Below are 22,836 nucleotides of genomic sequence, written 5' to 3' on the forward strand. Positions count from 1 at the left end.
TACCATGTTACCATAGTGAAAGTCTGAATTTATGACTTTATCTTATGATTACCTCTGGTATCAACAGTTCTAACAGATTAGACTACAATAAGTTAAATATTAGTAGCACATATATGAGCTTTCCTTAAACTATAGAGTACTATGTGAAATTCAGCTATTGTTATTGATATAGTATAATATGGTTTTAAGATTTTTAAAAACAGTATAAAAAAGACTAAAAATAAAAGACTAAAAATGCTAATTTAACCATAACACATTTTTTAAGATTAAATACCTGTGAATTATTTTTTGTAACTTATGAGATCATGCATTTCAAAAATAGAAAGTATATTCCTACTAAGAATGAATTATTTATGAGAAATTTGAATTGAGACAATAAGTCTTTAACAACTATAGTTACTTCTGGTTAGTTCTATGAATGTCATGTATCTTAAGGTATGTCATTAATTCTTGTTATTAAAACCTAGATAATTCTATTACTAGGATGTTAGATAATGATAATAATCGTAGATAGTATTTATTAAGCATTTACTATATATAAAGTAAAAAGCAATAATAGCTAAATATTCTTAAATATAGTATAAATATTAAGCATTTACTATATATAAAGTAAAAAGCAATAATAGCTAAATATTCTTAAATATAGTTTAACACTAAATATTAAGCATTTACTATATATAAAGTAAAAAGCAATAATAGCTAAATATTCTTAAACATAGTTTAACACTATTTACATTTACTTTTTAAAAGAATCTTCATATCTATTGTCACAATAATTGTTCAACACTGGGTCATATTTATTTTGAAGGGCCTGACATCAATATATGAAGGAGAGATGTCTGCTCCTTGAATAAAGAGCTAAGAAGACAACTGGTGCATTTGTGTGTACACACACACACGATAATCATTACCCAGAATATGGTGGCAGCTGTGTTTAAGAGTGCTAATATGTTTAAGTGGGATTCCTAGACTCAGTCCTAACACTAGGTTAGGAAATTTGAACTTTAGACTTAGTTCGACCACTGATTTGCTATGTGATCTCATATAAACTACAAAAATATTTCTCATCAGTCAATGAAAAGATTACATTCTATGGGAATTTTTCTATCTTTGCTTGCAGTACATAAACTGGTGTATATAACAGATCTCCTGGTTGATTACATTTAAAGGTTTCAGAGATAAATGTCCTTTAAACAATACTTACTACAATCTTAAAGTAATCACTTGGGATAACCATATCCCCATTCTTGACCCACTTCACAGTTGGAGTTGGTTTCCCAGTCACTTCACATTCAAATACAATATCCATAGATTCATGAGCATATATACTAGTAGGCTGCTTCAGAAATTCAGGATGGGCTTTAAGATAGAAAGAAAATTAAGATATTAATAAAAATAAAAATAGGTAGCTATCATATTTCAAGCAATTTTTAAATCACAGAATTCACAGAAATTTTTACTTTTTATTTGAGGCTTTCATGTATTTTTACAAAAGCATGTAACAAATATATATTTAAAGTATGTTAAGAACACAATATATTTAAAAACTGATGTCCTAGTATAACTAAAAAGAATAATTATAATTTCTCAGTTTCCTAGCTGAAAAAGATTTATTGACTACATTGAAGAAATTGATAAAACAAATGTTCTAAGCTGTTTAAAGATGAATAAAAGACTACTTCCCTAAGATTTATACCATTTGGAACAGCCAAAATTAAAACTCAAAAAGAGTTGAGAACACTGACATTATCTTCCTTTTCAGTCAACTTGATGAGTAACCCCAAAAAAAGTAATACAAATATGACAATTACAGGACTTAAGATAGTTCACACACACAACATACTCCCATTAGTAATATCCCTCATTACGTGAAATGGTTTTTAAGGGTGGGAGGAAGAGTGATGGGATCTTAGAGGAAAAGTTAAGTGTATCTGAAAGAGCCTGAATATTCCAGTAATTCTCTTTGGCCTTGCCCAAAGTTGTAAATCACTGACTTATGAATAACAGATTAAGATTTTGAACTAGAAGGGTAAAAGTAGATCTAGTCCAACTTCCCACCTAATACTGTAATTTCCAACACAACACCCTTGACACCTTGGGGGTGTTGCTGATCCCTGCTTAGAAGTTTCAAAAGACAATGAACTCCCTACATCACAAAGCATCAAGCTCCACTGTTGGCTAGTTTCTATTTAAAAACAACAGTGATGACAAAAATAGAAAGTTTGTTTTGTTTTTACAGTTGAGCAAAAAAAAAAAAACGTGCTCAATCTGCTGAAATTTTGAATGGGATTGTAAATTTGCGACAAATTGACATCTTAACAGTATTGAGTCTTCCTTTTCATAAACATTCTCTCCATTTACTTAGATCTTTGGTTTCTCTCATCAATGTTTTACAGATTTCAATATACAAATCTTAATCATACTTTGTTAGGTGTATGCCTATGTATTTCAATTTTTTTGATGCTGCTGTTAGGTACTTTACATTTTTTTTTAGTTTCCAATTGATCACTGCTATTGTGTAGAGGTGAAAGTGATTTATGCATATTGATCTTTTATCCTGTAGTCATGCTAAACTCATTAGTTCTAGTAACTTTCTAGAGACAATTTGGGGATTATCTACATATATACAACATATATTTACAGTAGTCTGTAAATAGAAGCATTTTATTTCTTCCTTTTCAATCTGTTTTCCTCTTTTTTCATTTTCTTGCCTAGTGTGCTAGCTAGAGTGGGACAGGTCCTCAGAAAAAGTCCAGAGTAGCTTTATAATGTGGGTAAATGGAGAATAAGAATATAGAGAGCAGGTAGAACCCCAGGTAAGCAGTGGGAGCCAAGGAGGGAAAGAATGTCTGATCTTAAGAATCGAGATACACTCATAGTGGAAGATCAAGAAAACATCAGTCTGTACAACTAGATGAAACCAGGGATATCTATTAATAGTGACTTTGACTACCCTTTCAAACACTGATTAGCCATTTGTATTTATTCTTAGCTATACACATATTCTACCATTTTTACAATTAGAGTACTTATAATTTTCTCATCTGTATGTAAGAGCTTTTCACGTAATGCCAGTTATCAATTTATGGCTTTTCAGCTCCAAATCCAATCTTCTTTGTAATGGATACAGACCTTTGCCAGCTGGTGCACCATTAGACTTTGTTAGTAGAGGGTGCTGGAGGGACACTGTAAGGCACAGCAGAGGACAGTGCTTATCTTTCAGGTTGGGGTGTTTTCTTCTTGCCCCTATGATGTGGCAGCTAGAAGGTATGTGGGAGACCCATTGGTGATCACCCTCCTGCAAGTTTCTGTTCCTAGTAAGTTTCTCCAGTTTACTTCAGCTGGTGGCTTTCTCTGCACCAGCTCTGACCCATAGCATGTCACTGAAAAGCGTCTAGCATACCAGCTCTTGACTTGTGGCACCCCACTGGGCAACTTCCTGCTCATCATCAGTCAGGCCAAAGGCACCCCAGCAGGTGGCTTTCCACACACTAGCTCAGGCCTGTGGCACCCAGCAGGCAATCTCCTGTGGACCAGCTTGGCCCATGGCTGTGTCTTTTGGCAGCAACTCTAATCTCTCCAAGGTCTGAATTGCAACCTGGGTTATGAGCACCCTCTTTCAAGTTTGTTCCTTTTTGGATTCTCTCCCTCAGCTCTATAGTAGTAGTTGATCCTTATATTTACTATTTCTGTATTCTTTAGAGTCTTATTTTATCCTTTTTAGTAGTTAAAACACCTTTTATAGTAAATAATTCGTTATATTAAATTTTCCTTGTTCAAATTCCTGGTGCAATTTATAGCTCCTAACTGGACTCTGACTAATACAGTAAGATATTAATCCTTTCTCATACATGCTGCCAATATTTCTTCTCAGTTTTTTCTTTTGTCTTTTCAAGTTTTAAATTTGTATGTGGTAAAATTTATTACTCTTTTCCTTTTTGGCATCTGTATTTTATTATTCTAAACTCCAAAGATTTTCCCTGTTCTGCTACTATAAAAATATTCACTTATACTTTCTTCTAGTATGTCTATGAAATAATCCAAACTTCGCTAAGTATCTGGCTTTATATTTTTCTAAAAGGGAACTCCCAGTAGCCTCCAAAGAGTAATGGGTTTGAAATAGTTTTAATATTAAAATCCTATATACTTTTGGAGGGTTTATTTCTGTGTACTAAGTGGCTTCACTGATTTAGTCCCAGACCAGAACCACAAACTTACTGATTGCAACTATATAACATCTTTAAATATCTGGCAGAACAAGTACTCTCCTTTTATTCATTTCCTCAAAATTTTCCTAGATGTTCATTAAGTTGTTGAAGGTTTTTTCCCAAATGAATTTAGACTTACCTTTGGTTAAGTTTCTCTGTTCTTTCTCAAAGAAAACACAAACAAGAGCAAACTAGAGTTTTCATTTGAAATGCAATAAATTTTTGGTGCAGGAAAAATGAACGTATTTGCAATCCTGAGTGGTCCTATTTAAGGTCAGATTATTTAAGTTTATTCATATACTATTCAATAATGATTTATTATAAAGATATTGTAATGACTGAAGTCAAAAGACCTATAGTTGAGTTCTAGTTCTACAATCAAATGTTTTGCTGACCATAGGTTTCAAATCCATGGGTTTCAGTTTGCTCCTATATTAAATGAGAAACTCGATTTGACTGTTTCTAAGTACTTAAGATCTCTGACCAACTATGATTTTGATTTTTATATCTTTAGTTTATAGCAAAAATAGTTTATATCTTTGATATATGATAATAGCTTAACATTCACGAATGGTTTCCATTTATTATCATTTAGCTCCCACAAAACCCTATTATTTAAATATCATCATATTATTTCCATTTTACAGACAAGGACACTTATACACAAAAAGGCTAAGTAGCCCATAGGGTCACATAGCTTAGTCACTGACAAATTTAGATTTTGAACCTAGATAGTCTGACTCAAAACTCTATAGTCTTTTAAAAAACTTTTTTTATTTTATAGAAAGGATAATAAGTCATACATTATATACCTGTTGTATAGCTTCAACAATTATCAATTCATGGCCAATACTGTTTGATCTATACCCCAAGTCATCTTACACTCCTCCCCAGACTATTTTAAAAGCAAATCCCAGGTATTACATTATTTCATATATAAATAATTAACTACCTCTACAAGAACTCCTATTTCTAAACAAAACCATGATACCAGAATCAGGTTGGTATTTATAATAATTTCTTAATATCATCAATTACCCAATAAGTATTCACATTTTACTGAATGACTTATGTTTTAAAAAATGATTTACTTGAATTAGGTGAAAAAGAGGCAGTCACCGGTATTAATTTGTTTCTTATATTTCTTTTAATCTACAGGTTCCTCCTTTATCTCTTATCTTTGTAGTTTGTTGAAGAAGTCATTTGTTCTATAAAGTTTCCTGTGGTTTGTCTTTTGCTGACTGACATGCCACGCTGGTATTTAACATATTTGTCCTATAAATTGGCAGTTTAATGTAGAAGCTTGATTTTAGTCTTTTTTTTTTTCAAGACAACTTCATAGGCAGTGTCATGTACTTCCATCAGGAGGGTTCATAGTGTGTGACTTTAACAGTCTATGATAATCATTAGCTATGCAAAATGGGTTGTCAAATAACAATATTCCTATTTTATTATTCCTTCTATAAAAAAAATCCCCTCATCAATTATTTGGTTATCCTTAAGTATAGTTCTTACAGAAAGGGCAGGATAACTGCTTGATTCTTTCCCTTTACTTACCAATATTCAAAACAATGATCTGGTTCTCTAATATTCTCCAAAGGTGACTGTAAAGTACCGTTGGATTAAAATATCATGGATTAAAATACATTTGGTTTGTTTCAATCCACGTTATTACTCTTTTGATTCTCAAATTACCTTGACCAATGGAAGCATGAGTCCACTGGAGTTCTTGAGTCCTTTTAACATGGCAATAGTGATTTTACTATCTTCTGTTCACTGTATTTAGGCTCTATTTGTGGACAAAGCCAGCAATTATGTACTTTTTAAATATAAATTCATCATGATTTCATTCTAGTTATTTCTAATTTAACTGAGAACTACAGGTTTCAACTGAATCATTAATTTTACATCTGTAGCTTCTTTCTCTCATGCCCAAAATCAAAGTTCTCAATGATACCAACTTAATTACTACCAACTAGATACACTTTTGGAGTCATTTGTTTCATTTTCTTATCCTTTTCAGGAATTACTTTGTAAAATTTTAAACTTTCAAAAATAAGGTTATTCAAACAAGTCTTGCTTCTAACTCTGTTTTCCCCACCCTATTCTCTCCCTTTCCCTACAGCCAGCCATTTAAAATTTCTCTAAGGTTTATCCTTTTTTTAAAACAATAATCAAACACACACAATTTGTCTTCACCCCTCTTCTTTAAATAACAACATACTAAACAATTTTTTCTACCTTCAAAGCCTGCAATCTTAACCACTATGGTACGATGTTTCTGAGTAACTGATATATATTCCTTGAGAGTGAAGCTTCCCCTAAGGCAGAGTATGTAATTCTGTTAAAGACATCAAAATCCTCTTTAAAAAAAATGTCCAATTAATGTAATTGTAATAAGCATTTTTAGTAAACGGACTTTCAAAAACTATTATAAAAAAAATCATAATAAACAATGGTCAATTCGTCATTTACTTTACTCTTTCATGAACTATAAAATAATGCTTTAAAATGTTCTTTGGATTTTAACTTCTCTGTAAATAGTATTTACAGCAATTAAGCACAATGTAAGAGCAGATGTTTGTGGTTGAAAAGTTAAATTGATAACCAGAGAGCAAATGAGTCAATTACCATAAGAAAATAAATGTTGTAATGGAAGATTATGCATTTCGTTACCAGAGATAATTAAGCTTCAAATTCTCTTTGACAGCTCCTATCCTTTCTAATGCCATCATCATTACAAGAATAATTTTAATTGCTAAATGCACAAGTAGAATTAAATGCTAAAATATATTACACTCATAAAATTCTTTTACTGGAAACATCATTTAATTCCATCACTGTTATATAATGCTAGAAATTGCCACTCAATTCGAACAAAACAATATAAGGCCAACACGAATGTTTCAAAGTTACTTTATTAGTGTTATTTGGAAGATTCTAACAGTTTCATTTATATTAGTTTTGAATCACCAGAGTTTCTAGTGTTTGATTTTAAAGGTTTAAGCACTGAAATTCTTAAAAAGCTCTTAAAGAAATAAAGCAATTTTGTCCATTTTATGTTAAACTGCACACTTAAAGCATCTTTTCAATAATTTATAAAATTACATGTGAGTCCTTAAAAAAAAACAAAAACAAATAAAAATCAAGCATTTAACAGCCTGAGATCCCTTTAGGGATGTTGTTTGACAGTCAAATCACAAGTCTTCTCTAAATATTGGCCCAACTAACAAAGCAAAAATGCATTAGAACCTGCCAATATTTCTTGAGAAAGCTTCTCACTCCAAGAAGGTGAATGGGTTGTTCCTTTAATCTCCAGGAGAAACAGATGAAATCATAACTGTAAAGTAACATTACGACAAAGTTGCCACACACAATCTTGCAATTGTATTTCTATCCTTCCATCCCCACAATTCCAGCTCCAGTTTCACTGCATTTCCTTAACTCTGTCTATCCCTCAACTTAGCTAACAGGTACTCATCCTTCAAATCTTAAGCAAAAAACATTTCCTTAAAGAAGCTTTTCCTGATCCATAGGCCCCACTTTGCCTCCCCAGTCCTAGGCCACCACTGCTCTATTTACATTGAAACCCCAGTGGCCTAAATCATGACAGGTCCTTAACACATATTTGTGAAAACAAATGGTTACTTGAATTCTAAAGATTCTATTAATCAGCACTGTAAGAGAATTCGATGCTCAGGATAAAAAATTTGTAAAGGATTCTCAAGTTTCTCGATAAGAGTTCATATACCTATTCTTTGCCATCTGTGAATTTTCTGTGAGTTTTCAATTTTGCTTTTAAATATTTATAACATAAAATCTTAAGCAGCATGTAATTTTAACATTGACATTTGTGTTTATGTTTACAACTTGGCTCTGTGATTGCAGAATTAAACCCTAACGTAATATTTCTAAAACTTGGGTCTTAGGATCCTTAAAGTTCTTAAATTTGAGAAACTGTGCTCTACATGTGATTTTGATTTGAAGAATTCACAAAAATCTTTACTAAATATAGGTTCACCTTCCTTAACAAGACTGAACATGCTTAATCTTTGCATGATTTCCCAATATTATCACAATGAGCATTAGTTGTATACCACATTTAGACAGAGAAAGTATGAAGGTTGTTTACTTCCACTTGGCACTGTAAGTGCTTTAGAAATGATCCCTAAGTAGCTTAATTCAACTTGTAAGCTCTCTACTTTTAGCCTTGTAGCAGCGCACAAAGGACTTAGGACAATATTTCTTCAAGTGAGAGCCATATACTGTGCAGAGACACGCAAAGATACTTAGAAAGATGTTGAATGTTGGGCCTCACACCACATGCTTGAGAATTCTAAAAGATGAGAATTCTAAAATATGAATTTTAACAAGCTCTCCCAGATTATTCTCAGTCATGCTAAAGTGTGAGAACGCTGCATTAGGGGTCACTAAAATATATAACTGTATACGTCATAACCATTTTATATACACAGAGAGATCCCCAACTTCTTGTGCCTTCTAGAATTAATATAGAATTAATTCATTTGCTCAATCATTAAACATATTTAATGAAAAACTACTAAGTTACAAAGATGTTTTACTGGATGCTATGTATGAGGCAGACAGTAAAAATATGTTTACTAAACTGTAAAGTTAGAAAGCTATGACGTTTTAAAAGAAGCTAAAGTGTTACATAAATGGAAATTTGAAAAGGAGAGATGTAACCATTGATGCATAGAGGGATATACAGAAAACTGATCCAGTGGTTATCTCACATAAGGATAACTGGGAAACTGGCAAAATAAAGAGAGATAAACAGTTGTTACCATATACATCTTCCCTTAATTTTTAAAATTGTGATAAAATAAATCTAACATAAAATTTACTATCTTAACCATTTTTAAGTGTACAGTTCAGTGGCATCAAATGCATTCACATTGCTGGACAACCATTACCACAATCCATCTCCAGAATTCTTTTCATCTTATAAAACTGAAAATCTATACCCATTAAACCAGGGATCCCCAAACCCTGGGCCACAGCCTGTTAGGAAACAGGCCGCATACCAGGAGGTGAGGAGCTTCATTTGTATTTGTAGCCGCTCCCCAGAGCTAGCGTCACTGCCTCAGATCATCAGGCATTATATTCTAATAGGAGCACAGGTCCCTGGTGCCAAAAAGGTTGGGAAATGCTGCATTAAACAATAAAACCCTATTTCCCATCTCCCTCCAACCCCTGGCAACCACCCTTCTACTTTCTGTCTCTGTGATTTTGAACGTAAATTTTGCTGAGTATCAGCTGAGTCAGGTATCCTAACATGTACTTTATTTCTTAAATCTCTTTAAAGTCTCAAAATGTAAAGTATATTTATGTGTGAAGTATAATTCTGTTATACAACTGTTGGAAATCAACCATTATGTTCCCACTAAAAAGGGTTAACAATAACAACTCCGGCCAATGTAGCAACTTGCTTCCATGTTCTTTTCTCACTTTAACACACTAGAGTGGTAACTGGTCTAGATTCCGTGGTTCTCTTTGACCTGGACCTCAAGGCCAATGCTTCACAAATAATTTACCTCACAAGCAGAGAAAGCAAAAATGCACCAGTTTGGGGGAAATGGTGTTTTACAACTGCTGCTACAGTGATTCGGTTTTGTAAAAAATACTTGTAATCAAATAAGACTGATTCTGGGCCAATTTATTTACAGATATGAAACAGTTTACAGAGGCAAACATTATTTGGAATTGATTTATAAATTATTCATATTTCACAGAACTTTGACGTCATTCCTCTGCTTCAAGAGCAATTCAAACAGCTATACTGAGAAAACTTTCAAATCCAATAATAAAAGTAACTGCTAAAATTTAAATATTTCTAAAGACATATAAAGCAAAGGTTTAAAATTACATGAATATTTTAATTTTCCTATAGCTCATTTCTTTCAGGCATCAATAAATAGACAATGCCCTAAACATGACACTTTAAGAAATCTCTTTTATATGACTGACAAACACATGTATCATCTACATAGGAAATCTACATTGTTCAGAAAATCTAGAAAATACCTCACAAAGGAAGATGCAGGAATAACCAATGCAGATGGTAAAGCATTCAACATACTGATCATCAGGAAAATGCAAAATAAATCAATATTGCAATACCACTACGTACTCGCCAAAATGACTAAAATTAAACAGACTGATAACACAAAATACTGGCCAAGATGCGGGGCAATGAGAACTCACATACACTGTAGGTAGGAATGTGAACTGGATAACCACTCTGGGAGAAGGTCTGGCATACTGCTCAGGAATAGTACTCATCAAAATAAAGGGAACAGACTACTAATGTGTACAACAACATGGATGAATTTAAAATATATTATGCTTTGTGAAAGAAGCCTTATATAAACATGTGTACACGACATGATTACATTTAAATGAAGCTTGAGAACAGGCGAAACTATTATAAAGTGGAAAAGAAAACAAGAGTAGATGCCTCTGGGGCAGTAAGGAGACAGTTTGCTGGGAAGGGATATGGAAGGGGGGATTTCTGCAGTGATGGTAATACTCTACATCTTGGTAGGGGCATTAGTTGTACATGAATATATACTTACTGGAACGCATTAATAGCACACTCAAGATCTGTGAATTTCATTGTATATAAATCTTACCTTAAAGGGAAAAAAAAAGAATCATGAACAAAATATTATGCTCTAGCTGAAGCATTTGGGGATCTCTGAAATGTATTAAAAAATTATGATGGATGAGGTGACGGATATATGAGACAGTAATAACAGTAAAATGTCAATTATGGACTATAAGTGTTGTTTGTTGTAAAATTCTTTCAATGTTTTATGATGAAAATTCCCAACCCCTCAAAAATATTTTTAAAAATTGAAAAAGATTTTTCCTTAGGAAAAAAATTATTCTCTACCACCCATCATTCTTACTACTAGGAAATTACTATGATTAAGAGTTTAAAAATTTAAAAGAGTACTACTATTCTGAGAAATAGTTGAGAAAAAATATTACTCAGCCATAAAAAAATGAAATATTGCCATTTGAGACAACATGGATAGACCTAGAGAGTACTATGCTAAGTGAAATAAGTCAGACAGAGAAAGACAAATACCACATGATTTCACTTATATGTAGAATCCAAAAGACAAAACAAACTAACAAACAATGGAAATAAGTTCACAGACACAGAGAATAAACTGACAGTTGCTGGGGGTGGGGTAGGGAGAGAATAGACAGAAAAGGGGAAGGGGATTAAGAAGTACAAATTTCCAGTTATAAAACAGTCATGAGGATGTAATGTACAACATAGGGAATACAGTCAATAATACTGTAATAATTTTGTACACTGACAGATAGTTACTATACCAATTGCAGTGATCACTTTGTAAGGTATATAAATGTTGAATCACTAAGGTGAACACTTGAAACTAATATAATATTGTATATTATTGTGTCAATTATAATTTTAAAATATAGACAAAGAAAATATGAGGAAGATAACTAAAATTAAAGAAGAGAATGAGAAGTTTAAGAGATTACATGAAACTAACTGACAATATGACTAAAATTACTAAAATTCTTCCTGATATAGATCTCTTCAACAAATCTGATAAATTTGATAGCATCCCTTGAAGGAAAAGAAACAAAGTTCAATAAAAGATAGTATATTCTATATGGAACACACACATTCCCTCAAAAAGACTAAGTATATAAGAGATTCAAGAAAGGATAGCTAAAATTAATAAAGAGATCTAGAATGGGCTAAACTTGAGATTTCAAGGTCAAGGCACGTAACCAAAGAAGTAATTTCAAGGATGACAGCCAAACCTTCACACTTATTTCTGGGCTGGAAGAGGCATGACTGACTTAATATTGCAATTCTTATGTTCATTAAATAAAGACTAAAAAATTTTTACTAACTTTGTATCTAATCTGCTATACTAGACAAGCAGGAGTCCAGTACACACAGACTTAGGTGGGAGCCTAAGAAGCTAGACTGGGCACAAAAGTGTAGTGTCACCGGCCTAGCTCATGGGCCACAAAACATGAGTCAAGGGGCGTCTAATGGCATGGAAAAAAAAACAAACTAGAAAGTCATCTGAGATGTCAGTCTAAATTATCCAAAGAGGAAGCAAAATCTGAGTAAAAAGGCAAAAAAGAAACCAAAGAAAGTAGAATCAAGTGAAGAGGGCTTAGATAGAAAGGAAAGATTCTTTGAACCCCAGGGACATGAGCTGAGGCTGATTTGCTAAATGCCTACAATGTACCAGGTACCATATTAGGCATCTTTCTTACACCAGCACCACAAAGAAGTCATTCTTATCTTTATTTTACAAATTTAAAAAATGAAGCTCAAATAAAGTGATAAATGCAGATCACATGACCAGACTGGAAAACAGAGTCAGCCCTCTAAAACATACCTCTTTTCATCATACCATATTCCTTCTATTAAGTGCAGTTCTGATCTTTTAGTGGTCTTAGTGAAACCAGAGATCCATTTCTATCCCATGATTCCTACCCCACAAAGCTTCCTCCTGATTAGGGTCATTTGGTAAAATAAAATCACAACAGAGTTGAGTTCTTCTCATGATGCATTTTGACTAACACAAAAATAGCAAATAGGTACAATCTTACAGCATGTGAATGACTACTATTCTGCAACTATTTTCATGGTTGGAAACCATGCATATGTATTCCACATAAATCCAGGTTCTACCCTTACATCATATTTCATTTTATTTCATGTGGATAGTCTTCATCTTTTCTAGAATACTTGTAGGTTCTCTCCTGAAGGTGGTTAGTTACCATGGAAAAGAGGCTACTGTAGTTCAGAATAAATTTCTATAACCATTAAAAAAATTATTTCAAGCTCGTAAAATATGGGAATTATTTGAAAGCCAACATGACTACTGATGTGATACAAATCTAAGAATTGCAAACCAATCCAAAATGATTCAGATCCCAATACAGGCACATAGAACCTCAGAGAATATATTGTGGGTTTGGTTCCAGACCACCACAACCAAGTGAGTCATATAAATTTTTTTGTTCTCCACTGCATATAAAAATTATTTTCACATAATACTGTAGACTATTAAGTGTACGACACACCATTATGTCTAAAAGAAACATACAAACCTTAACTAAAAAATATTTTATTGCTAAAAAAAATGCTAACCATCATCTTAGCCTTCAGTGAGTCATAATCTTTTTGCTGGTGGAGGGACTTACTTTCAATTTGTAAAAATCACAATATCTGTGAAGCACACTAAAGAGAAGCACAGTAAAATGAGATGTACCTATATAGGATTATAAAACAACTGTAAAGAATTTGCTAATTTATAGTAATGGTTTCAAAATGTAAACTTCATAAAGTGAAATATAAAAATGTCCCAACATCTTATCCATTTGTCAAATATGTAGTATCAGGTGCTACATTAGGTGCTAAGCATCTAAAAGTTGACAAGACCCAGTCCTGTCCTCAAGCAACTCAGCCTCTTAGGAGAGAAAAATGCACAAACTGAAAAAAAAAAAAAATGTGACAGGCAAAGAGGGAAATGTGACAGGCAAAATGTGCAGAATTAAAGAGTAACTAATGGAAAGTGGGGAGACAATGGGCACGAAGGATGAGAGTAAGCAGAAGCCAGAGTTTTCAGAGATTTCTAAGGAAAGCCAGGCAAGAGGGTGGGAAGAGGAAGATTCTGGGCAGAAGGGACAGCACAAATGAAAAAACTGCATGGAGTTTATAAGCAGCTAGCTGTTGCCCTTGAAATTAACATACCTTGAATCTCAATGGCAATGCTGGACTGATCAGACTCAGACTGTAGTTTTCTCTCTCCTTGGCATTTAGAAGAAAAATGACCCCTTCCATATAAGTAAACATCCAGAAGTCTGAAAATTACAGGCAGAAGGCCTCGAGAGGAAGATACATAAAGCTTCTTGCTAATTAATTTGAGGTAACTTTTAAGTCAAAGGATATGACCCAAATTACACCATAACTATGAACCAAATGATACATCTTATATATTGCTTTGGAACCTTACTCTTCCTCATTTAATATATTCAAAGATATTATATTATCTTGCCACTTAACAGTCTTCTAAAACATGATTTTTGTTGGATGTATAGTATTCTGATATATGGATAGATCGTAATTTATTTAACCAATCACCTACTGTTGGCCATTTAAGTGGTTTATAATTTTTCTCCATTAAATATATATATCACTCCAATAAATAACACTGCAATTTCCATGCACAAATCTTTGCATACATCTAAGATTATTTCATTAAGACAAATTATTAGAAGTGGAATTTGCTGCTCAAAGGATGTACAAGTTTTAAGGCTCTGGATTATGTTACCAAACTGCCGTCGAAAAAGGTTATATCAATTTTACTATTACTATTACAAGAAGGGTTATTATTTTAAAGCTCTACCTACAGACGCCCAAAAAGCTACTTTAATCTGCATTTCTTCTACTATTAATGAGGTTGAACTCTTTTCAGGTCAACTGTCCATTTCATCTCAGTTTTGTAAAGAGATTATTTTATCTTTTCCCTTTCAACTGAGGTATTCATTTGGTTCTTCTTAATTTGTAAGTGTTGCTTGTATCTAATGAAATTAGTTTTTCAAGTCTTTAATTTAAGGGATTTGATCACCTCTGCCACTCTGAAGAATGGATTTTAAGAGGGACTAGGTTAGAACAAGACCAGTTAGGATACTACTACAGTAGTCTAGGAAAGAGATTAAGTGAACTTGAACTAGGAAAGCAAAAGCAAGGAGAGGGAGAACCTAATTAATTGGATGTGGGAAGAAATAAAGGTGAATGAAATGATCAAGAATGATTCCCAAGTTTCTAGTACAAGTGAATAGGTGGGCACCAATACCACTGAGATACAGAAAATTAGAGGAGAGACACCTTGAGGGAAGAATGTTCAGTTCAATTTTAGACATGTGAATTTTGGGGTACCTGTAGGACATCCAACTGGAAATGTATGAAGCACAGCAAGAGGTCTGGTTTAGGAATTTGGGAGTTACTGTTATGTAAGTTATACCTGAAACTATGTGCATGAAGAGTAGTAGGTTGAAGACAGAACTCTGTGGAACACTAATATTTTAATAAGCAAGGTGAAGAAATGATGCCCATGAAAGGAAAACAGAAAGACTAGACAGAGAAATAAAAGGAGAAACAGAATAATACAGTGTTATAAAGTCAGAGTAGTGGGGCATTTCTGGGGTTGAAAGTAAAGATGAAGGGATTCGATGCACAGTCTTGAACCATAACGGCAAACAAAGATTACGAGAGTTTTTAAGCAGCTGTTTGGAGGAAAGCTCATCTTTAATGAATTCAGTATTTTTTTTAAGTACTATGTTGGCTTATGGAAGGCATCAAAAGGTCAAGAATCAGAATTACTAAAGACAATAAAAGTACTGTTTATAAACGTATGTGCATAGGAAGGTGGTATTTATGACCTCAATTATATAAGTTAGGGTAATGGTTCAACTTTCTCCAGAAAAATCTTTTAGAAGATTTTTTTAAAATCCTAATTTCTTTTACACTAGAATTCTGTGCAAAACAATGTGCAAAGAAAATGATTAATAAAGTAGTCACAAACATCAAATCATTCTAGTTGTAACATTTCACAATTTCAACAGTCTCATTTATTCACTTAATTATTTGCTGATAATCTACTATGATAAAAAGTCATTAAGACTATTCCACGTTGATAAGAACCCCAGTCTAAAAGTAGTAGGAAAAGGCATATAAACTAATTAATCAGTGAGAAATACTGCTAGCAAAGTTATTTTAAGAGATATAATAATTGTCTGAGGGTGAGAAGATCATTATGATGGTTATGGAAAGCTTCAAAGAAGAGTCATGAGAACTAATTTTGAAGGACTGTGGGGCAATTTTAGCTGGGATGAGAGGATACAGGAGAACAGAGCTATTAAATAACATAGTATGTTAAGGAAACTACATGCAGTTTGGCAAAGATGACTCCATTTCCTACCCAAGTTCAGGTAGAACAGTGTCAAAGTTTATTTAATTAATCCTTATAACAAAAGTCACTTACCTGATAAGAGAAACTAAGACATAGGTTAAGTTAAATAAGTTGGCCAAGTTCACATAGCTAAGTAAGTGACAGAAATGAGACTGGAACCCAGGCATGCTGTCCTGAGGCTGCTCTTAATTTCCTCTTTGTGAGGCCTCTCAGTTAACACTGAAAAGGTTGACTTTGTATGAAGGGTCTGGTTGTGTTTTGTACATATGCTACAAGAAGTCTGCTTTTATCCTAAGCCAAGAGAAGAGAGAGTTCTAATAATGAGAGCAGAATATTGCAAGTAATCATGAAGTAAAGGGAAGTGAAACCATGAAGAATGGCAAAAACTGGAGATCAATGTCTTAACGTAGACAAGTATCAGAGTAGAACAGATGAAGAGAAGCAGAATGACGTTAGGCTGTGACCAGAGAAAAATGGTGGATTCAAAATTTCAGTGGTAGGTTCATTATGAGTATTGACTAAGTCAAGGAGGTGGCCAATTTAGAATTTATCAATTTGTGCCACAAAAATACAAATGGAAATTTTTCTTTTTTGGGGGGACAGGAGGAAGATGTCTAACACAGACTATTATGAATGTTTTACGAGAAAAGGAAAATTTCCTGTTTTAAAAAAAAAACAACTCATGACCCATTTTGTGTTATCAACAATATGAGATGACAGGAAATACACGATGGGCTAATTCACGTCATAGCATGTGTAGAAATCCCAGGAGTTAACAATAAAACAATAAATTTGAAATATTTAACAGATGAAGAATGAACTTATAACCTTTTCTGCATTAACACTCACTATGGCATTTCCTGTAGCTATTATTTCTTAAAAAATAACAGAATTCAGACAGGTATGATACTATATATACACACACATATATAAAAACTATATAAATAAATATATGTGTGTGTGTGTGTGTGTGTGTGTGTATCCAACCATTTCTTTTAAACTGCTTTTCCCATGAGAAAAAGAAACAAATACTTTCAGTTATGAGATGAGGTTCAAAATAAAAATTTCCAAATTTTTTTGTACACAATGACTTATCTGTAAACAGTAAAAGGAGACCTCATGTGACATACATTAATAGTACAGCTTGAATTATTGTAGATAGCACCATCCAGATTAAGAAACAGAACATTCACACACAAGAAGCCCCATTGTGCAAAATTCAGTCACAGCCTTGCCCTTGTCCAAAAGTAATCGCTATCCTGATTTCTAAAACCCAAGGTTGGTTTTGCCTATTTTTGAACTTTATAAAAATGGAATCGCACAGTATGCTTTTTTGTGTGTTTGCCTGGTTTCTCTCTTTCAATGATGCTTGTAATATTTACTGATGTTGAATGTGGCAGTAGTCTGTCAATTTTCATTGCTGATAATATGCCACTGTATGATTAGAACACTATCCCCTAGAAATACAACCATTTTATCATAGGATATTATGTGTGCGGTTTTAGTAGATTTGGCCAAACTGTATTCTAAAAAGTGGTTATATCAACGTGTAGTCCTAACGACAGTATATTAGAGTCTCCAGTGTTCCTCATCCTAAGCTACCCCTAGTATTGTTATTCTCTTTAATTTTAGCCACTCTGGTGGAGTACAGTGGTATCTCATTGTGGCTTTTATTTGCATTTCTCTGAAAACTAAAGATAACAACCACTTTTTCAAATGTTTAGTGGCCACCTGGAGTTCTATGAGGTAGCTGTTCAAGTCTCGCCCAATTTATAGTGTTTCATCTGTCACTGTTTACATTATTGATCTGTAGTAGTTCTTTAGAGTCTGTATCAGGGATTGAAACTTTTTCTGAAAAGGACCAGATAGTAAATATTTTAGGCTTTGTGGGCCATGTGGTCTCTGTCACAACTACTCAATTCCTCTGTTGTAGCATGAAAGCAGTCATCGTCAATACATAAATGAATGAGTGGGACAGTGTGCTGATAAAACTTTATGGACAATTAAAATCTGAATTTCATAAAATTTTCAAATATCAGTAAACATTATTCTTCTGATACTTTTCAACCATTTAAAACTGTATAAACTATTCTTAGCTCACAGGCTGTACCCAGTCAGGCAAATGTGGTCCACAAGCTGCAGTTTGTTGACTATTGGTCTAAACAAAATGTACAAAGTTATTTATAACTCTTGTAGGGGATTTATAATTGCTGTTATTCTTTACAAAGAACAAGCTTTTCGTTTTGCTTAAACTCTGTTTTGAATGTTTGTTTTCTATTTCATTAATTTTTGCTCATCATTATTTCCTTTCTTCTATTTTCTTTGGGTTAAATTTGCTTTTTTTTTTTTTAAGCTGTTTGAGATGGATATTTAAATCAACCTTTTTTCTGTTCTACTTAAGGTTATAAATTTCCTCTGAGCATCTCAAGTTTTGATAGGCCATATCTCTATTAGTTCAAACTACTTTCTCATTTTCATCATTTCTTTTCTGACTCATGGGTTATTTCAGTGATTCACTTAATTTCCAAAGACTATAAGGTTTTTAAGTTCCCTTTCCTTTAAAGTTACTTTTTTGTAATTAGTTCCAACCTTCATTCTACAGTGGTTAAATTTACATAATTTCAATTCTCTTAAATTTGTTAAGATTTGTTCTATAGCTAGTATATGGTATGTTTTTAGTAATCACTTCATAGGCACTTGTAAAAAAATAGTTTATTCATCTGTTTGGCGCAGTATCTTATAACTGTCAATTAGATCAAGTTTACTGTCTTGTTCAGTTCTTCCGTATTATAACTGTTTGTGGTTTTATTTTGTTCGATTTTTTTATCTACATATCCTACTTGTTAGTGAAGTGTGATAAAATATATCAGTATGATTGTGGGTTTGTCTTGTCTACTTCTTGTAGTTCTATCAGTTTTTTAGTTTCATATTTTGGGATTATGTTATAAGGTAAATACATATTTATAATGGTTTTATTTTCCTGGTAGATTAACTCTTACTAATATATAAAATGTCCTGCTTTATCTCTAGTGATGTATCTTACCTTTGCCTGATAGCCACACTAGATTTTTTTCCTGTTAGTTTTGCATGGTTTATCTTTCTCCATCTTTTTAAATACTGAATTTTCTGTATCCTTATATTTTAAGGTGTCTCTCATACAGCAATACATATTTGGGTTTCAATTTCTTTTCAGTCTCACAATTATTGTCTTTTAATTAAAGTAGTTTAGCAAATTTATAATTACTGATATATTTGGGTTTAAAACTACCACCTTGCTATTTGCTTTCTATTGGTCCATCTTATTCTATGTTCCACTTTTTTCCTTTCTTTTGGAGTACTTTTTAATTTTTTAATTTTCTTTCTCTATTACCTTGTTATAGATTATTCTATTATTCTTTCAAGACTTCCCACAGAGATTACAGGACACATCCTTGCCTTTATTTTTCTATTTTTATTTTTATTTATTAACTTTAAAAATTAAGTTTATTGGGGTAACATTGGTTAATACAAGTATATAATTTGAGGTGTACATTATCATTTGACATCTGTATATTCTATTGTGTGTTTACCACCCAAAGTCCAGTTTCCTTCAGCTACCATATATTTGATCCCTTTTACTCACTTCACATTCCCCCTAACCCACTATGTTTGACTCTCTTTACCCCGTCTACCTCCCCACTTCTCTCCCACCCCCTACCCTCTGGTAACCACTAGTCTATAGTCCATGTCCATGAGTCTCTGTTTGTTTGTCCTGTTTATCTGTTGCTCTTAGGTTTATATCCCACATATAAGTGATATCATGTGATTTTCAACATTTTCTGTCTGGCTTATTTTGCTTAGCATGATTATCTCTAGGTCCATCCATGTTGTCACAAATGGCAGTATTTCATTTCTTCGTATGGCTATTCCATTGAATATATGTACCACAGCTTCTTTAGCCAATCATCTATTTTAGGACACTTCAGTTGCTTCCATGTCCTGGCCACTATGAAAAATGCTGCTATGAACATCGGTGTGCAAATATCTTTTTGGATATGAGTTTTCAAGTCTTTGGAGTAAATACCCAGTACAGGGATTGCTGGATCATATGGTAGATCAATTCTTACGTTTTTGAGGAACTTCCATACTGTTTTCCATAGTGGCTGTACCAATTTGCAGTCCCATCAGCAGTGTATGAGGGTTCCTTTTTCTCCGCATGCTCTCCAACATTTGTTATTACCTGTCCTGTTGATTACAGCTATTCTAACAGGTGTAAGATGGTATCTCATTGTGGCTTAGATTTGCATTTCCCTAATAGCTAGAGATGTTGAGCATCTTTTCAAATATTTGTTGGCCATTTGTATGTCCTCTAGGGAGAAGTGTCTGTTCAGGTCCTACATCCTTGTCTTTATATCAACCTCTAACACAAAGTAGTACATTCACCACTTTTCACCTTGTAAGAACCTTAGAAGACTAACTCTATTACCTTCCTCCTGACTTATACAACTTTTGTATATTTTAATTATATTTTAAATCCCATATAATATCATTTTACAGTCAATATTCACTTAGATTTACCCAAATATTTACCCTTTCTCTTGCTCCTCATTTTTATCACTGAGCTTCCACAATATCCTTTATTTGATATGACCAAACCCATTAATGTTTTGCCACATGACTTCTACATCCAAAGTTTTGTTTAAAATAATCTTTTCCTGTTCCTAAGTGACAAAGTTATTCTCCTACATTTTCTTCTATTAACTTTACAGTTTTACCTTTCAGACTTCAGTTACTATTCAACCAAATGAAGGTCATTTGTATGGTCATTATCACACAGAAATTCAGTTTTTTTTCCTCTCCATTACAGGAAGCTACTTTCCCCAAAATTATTTACTAAACAGTTAGCCTGTTCATTCTTCCTTCCTTCCATTGGTCTATTTCTCAGTTATTGTGACAATACAATGCTTTCTTTTTATTTTTTTAAATCATTGTGAATTTTTAATGTTTGACTATCTGGTAGAATGAGACCCCTACTCTTTTTATTTTCTATTTCTAACTCAGCTGTTCAAGGACCTTTATTCTTCTATATGCATTTGAGGGGAAAACTTTCAAGTTCCTCAAAGAATCTATTAAAAATCTTGATTCATATATTTCCAAATTTATAAATTAATTTGGAGATAAATGACATTTTCAACATAACAACCTATCCAAGAGCATATAATATCAATCTTGTCATTTATTCAAATTATCTTCTATGTCCTTTACTAGAGTTTTAAATTTTTCCTGAAAAGTTCCCATATCTTCTTAGTAAGTTATATTTCTAGATATTTTAGTTTTTTCTTAGTGTGAATTTATCTATTCTTAAATTATTTTCTATCAATAATTACTAGAGAATACTTCTGATTTTAATAAATTGATCCTATATAGCAAGGCTGCTGTTTATTATACACTTGTGTGTTGATTCTGTTGGTGATTTCAGGTACACAATCAAATCATCTGCTGATAGAACAATTTTGTCTCTTCTTCCAATTTCAACACTATTATTTTTTTCCTTTCTTATAGTACTGGCAGAACTATGTTAAGTTAGAGATAACTGTGGTTAACCTAAATCTGTCTCTCTTCATTCTATCATTTCCTGAGAGGAGTGTGGTAAAATCTCTAACAACTGTTCATCCATCCATCCATCCATCCATCCATCCATCCATCTATCTATCCATCTATCTATCTATCTATCTATCTATCTATCTATCTATCTATCTATCTATCTATCATCTATCTCTCCCAGCTGTTATTTAGTTTTGATATATTTTAGGCTGCATCGTTAGAATCATATGTATTTATGCTGATTATATGTTTTGTGTTTATCTTCTTGATCTACTCTTATAAGTAAATATGTTTCTTCTGCTACTTTTGCCTTTGGATGGTTACCTTAACTTTCTTTTGTTTTGCCTAGTGTATCTTACCTATCCTTTTATTTTAAATCTGTCTCATTCAGTTTTGTGTATCTTTGCAAACAAGATATGGGTTTGTTTGGTTTTTTTTTTTTTTTGTAATTCAATCTGCTGGTTTCTTTTTGATGAGTTTTACCCACTTATATTATTTCAATTACCATTATATTGGGAGTTATTTCTGCATCGGCTTCATACTTTATAGTAGATAATGTAGATAATGTTTTCTTCTCCCTTTGTGCTTTCGGTTGGGTAAAGATTTCTTCTGCTATTCAAAAGTTATATGTATGTTCCAGTTTGTTCTGTGGTAATTGCCTGTAAGTTCCAAATTCATATATGATATCTTAATATTTATATCTATAGGCATATAAATATTAATATCTCTTTCTGCTAACAACAGATATACTCCTGTCTACCCCTACTACTTGGTACTGTCAAAAATTTTTGTTCTGAGTTAGCATTGATATACTTTTTCTTTTCTATGATCCTAGCCTTTTAAAATAATAATAATAATGATGATGATGATGATGATGATGATGATGATGAACTTCCCCAGGTTACTATTACTGCACAGCAAAACACCCCAAAACTTAGTAGCATAAAACCACCCCATTTTCTTATGCTCACAGTTCTAGTAGGTCAGGAATTAGGACAGGGTACAGCAGGGATGGCTTATCTCTGCTCCACAATGTC

The 22,836-nt window shown here is 32.9% G+C and overlaps 1 protein-coding gene across 7 annotated transcripts in view; it reads right to left on the reverse strand.

The window, feature by feature from the left end:
* The window catches only part of NEO1 (neogenin 1), a 222,214-nt gene that overhangs the window by 101,821 nt on the left and 97,557 nt on the right, over positions 1-22,836 (reverse strand). For all 7 annotated transcript variants that reach the window (XM_039856685.1, XM_039856683.1, XM_039856681.1 and 4 more), the window contains exon 6: positions 1,205-1,359. In XM_039856685.1, coding sequence (XP_039712619.1) covers positions 1,205-1,359 — 155 coding nt within the window. The remainder of the gene's footprint in view (positions 1-1,204; positions 1,360-22,836) is intronic.

The sequence above is a fragment of the Pteropus medius genome, unplaced genomic scaffold (assembly GCF_902729225.1).
Source record: "Pteropus medius unplaced genomic scaffold, Ma_sr-lr_union100, whole genome shotgun sequence".
Classification (NCBI taxonomy): Eukaryota; Metazoa; Chordata; class Mammalia; order Chiroptera; family Pteropodidae; genus Pteropus; species Pteropus medius.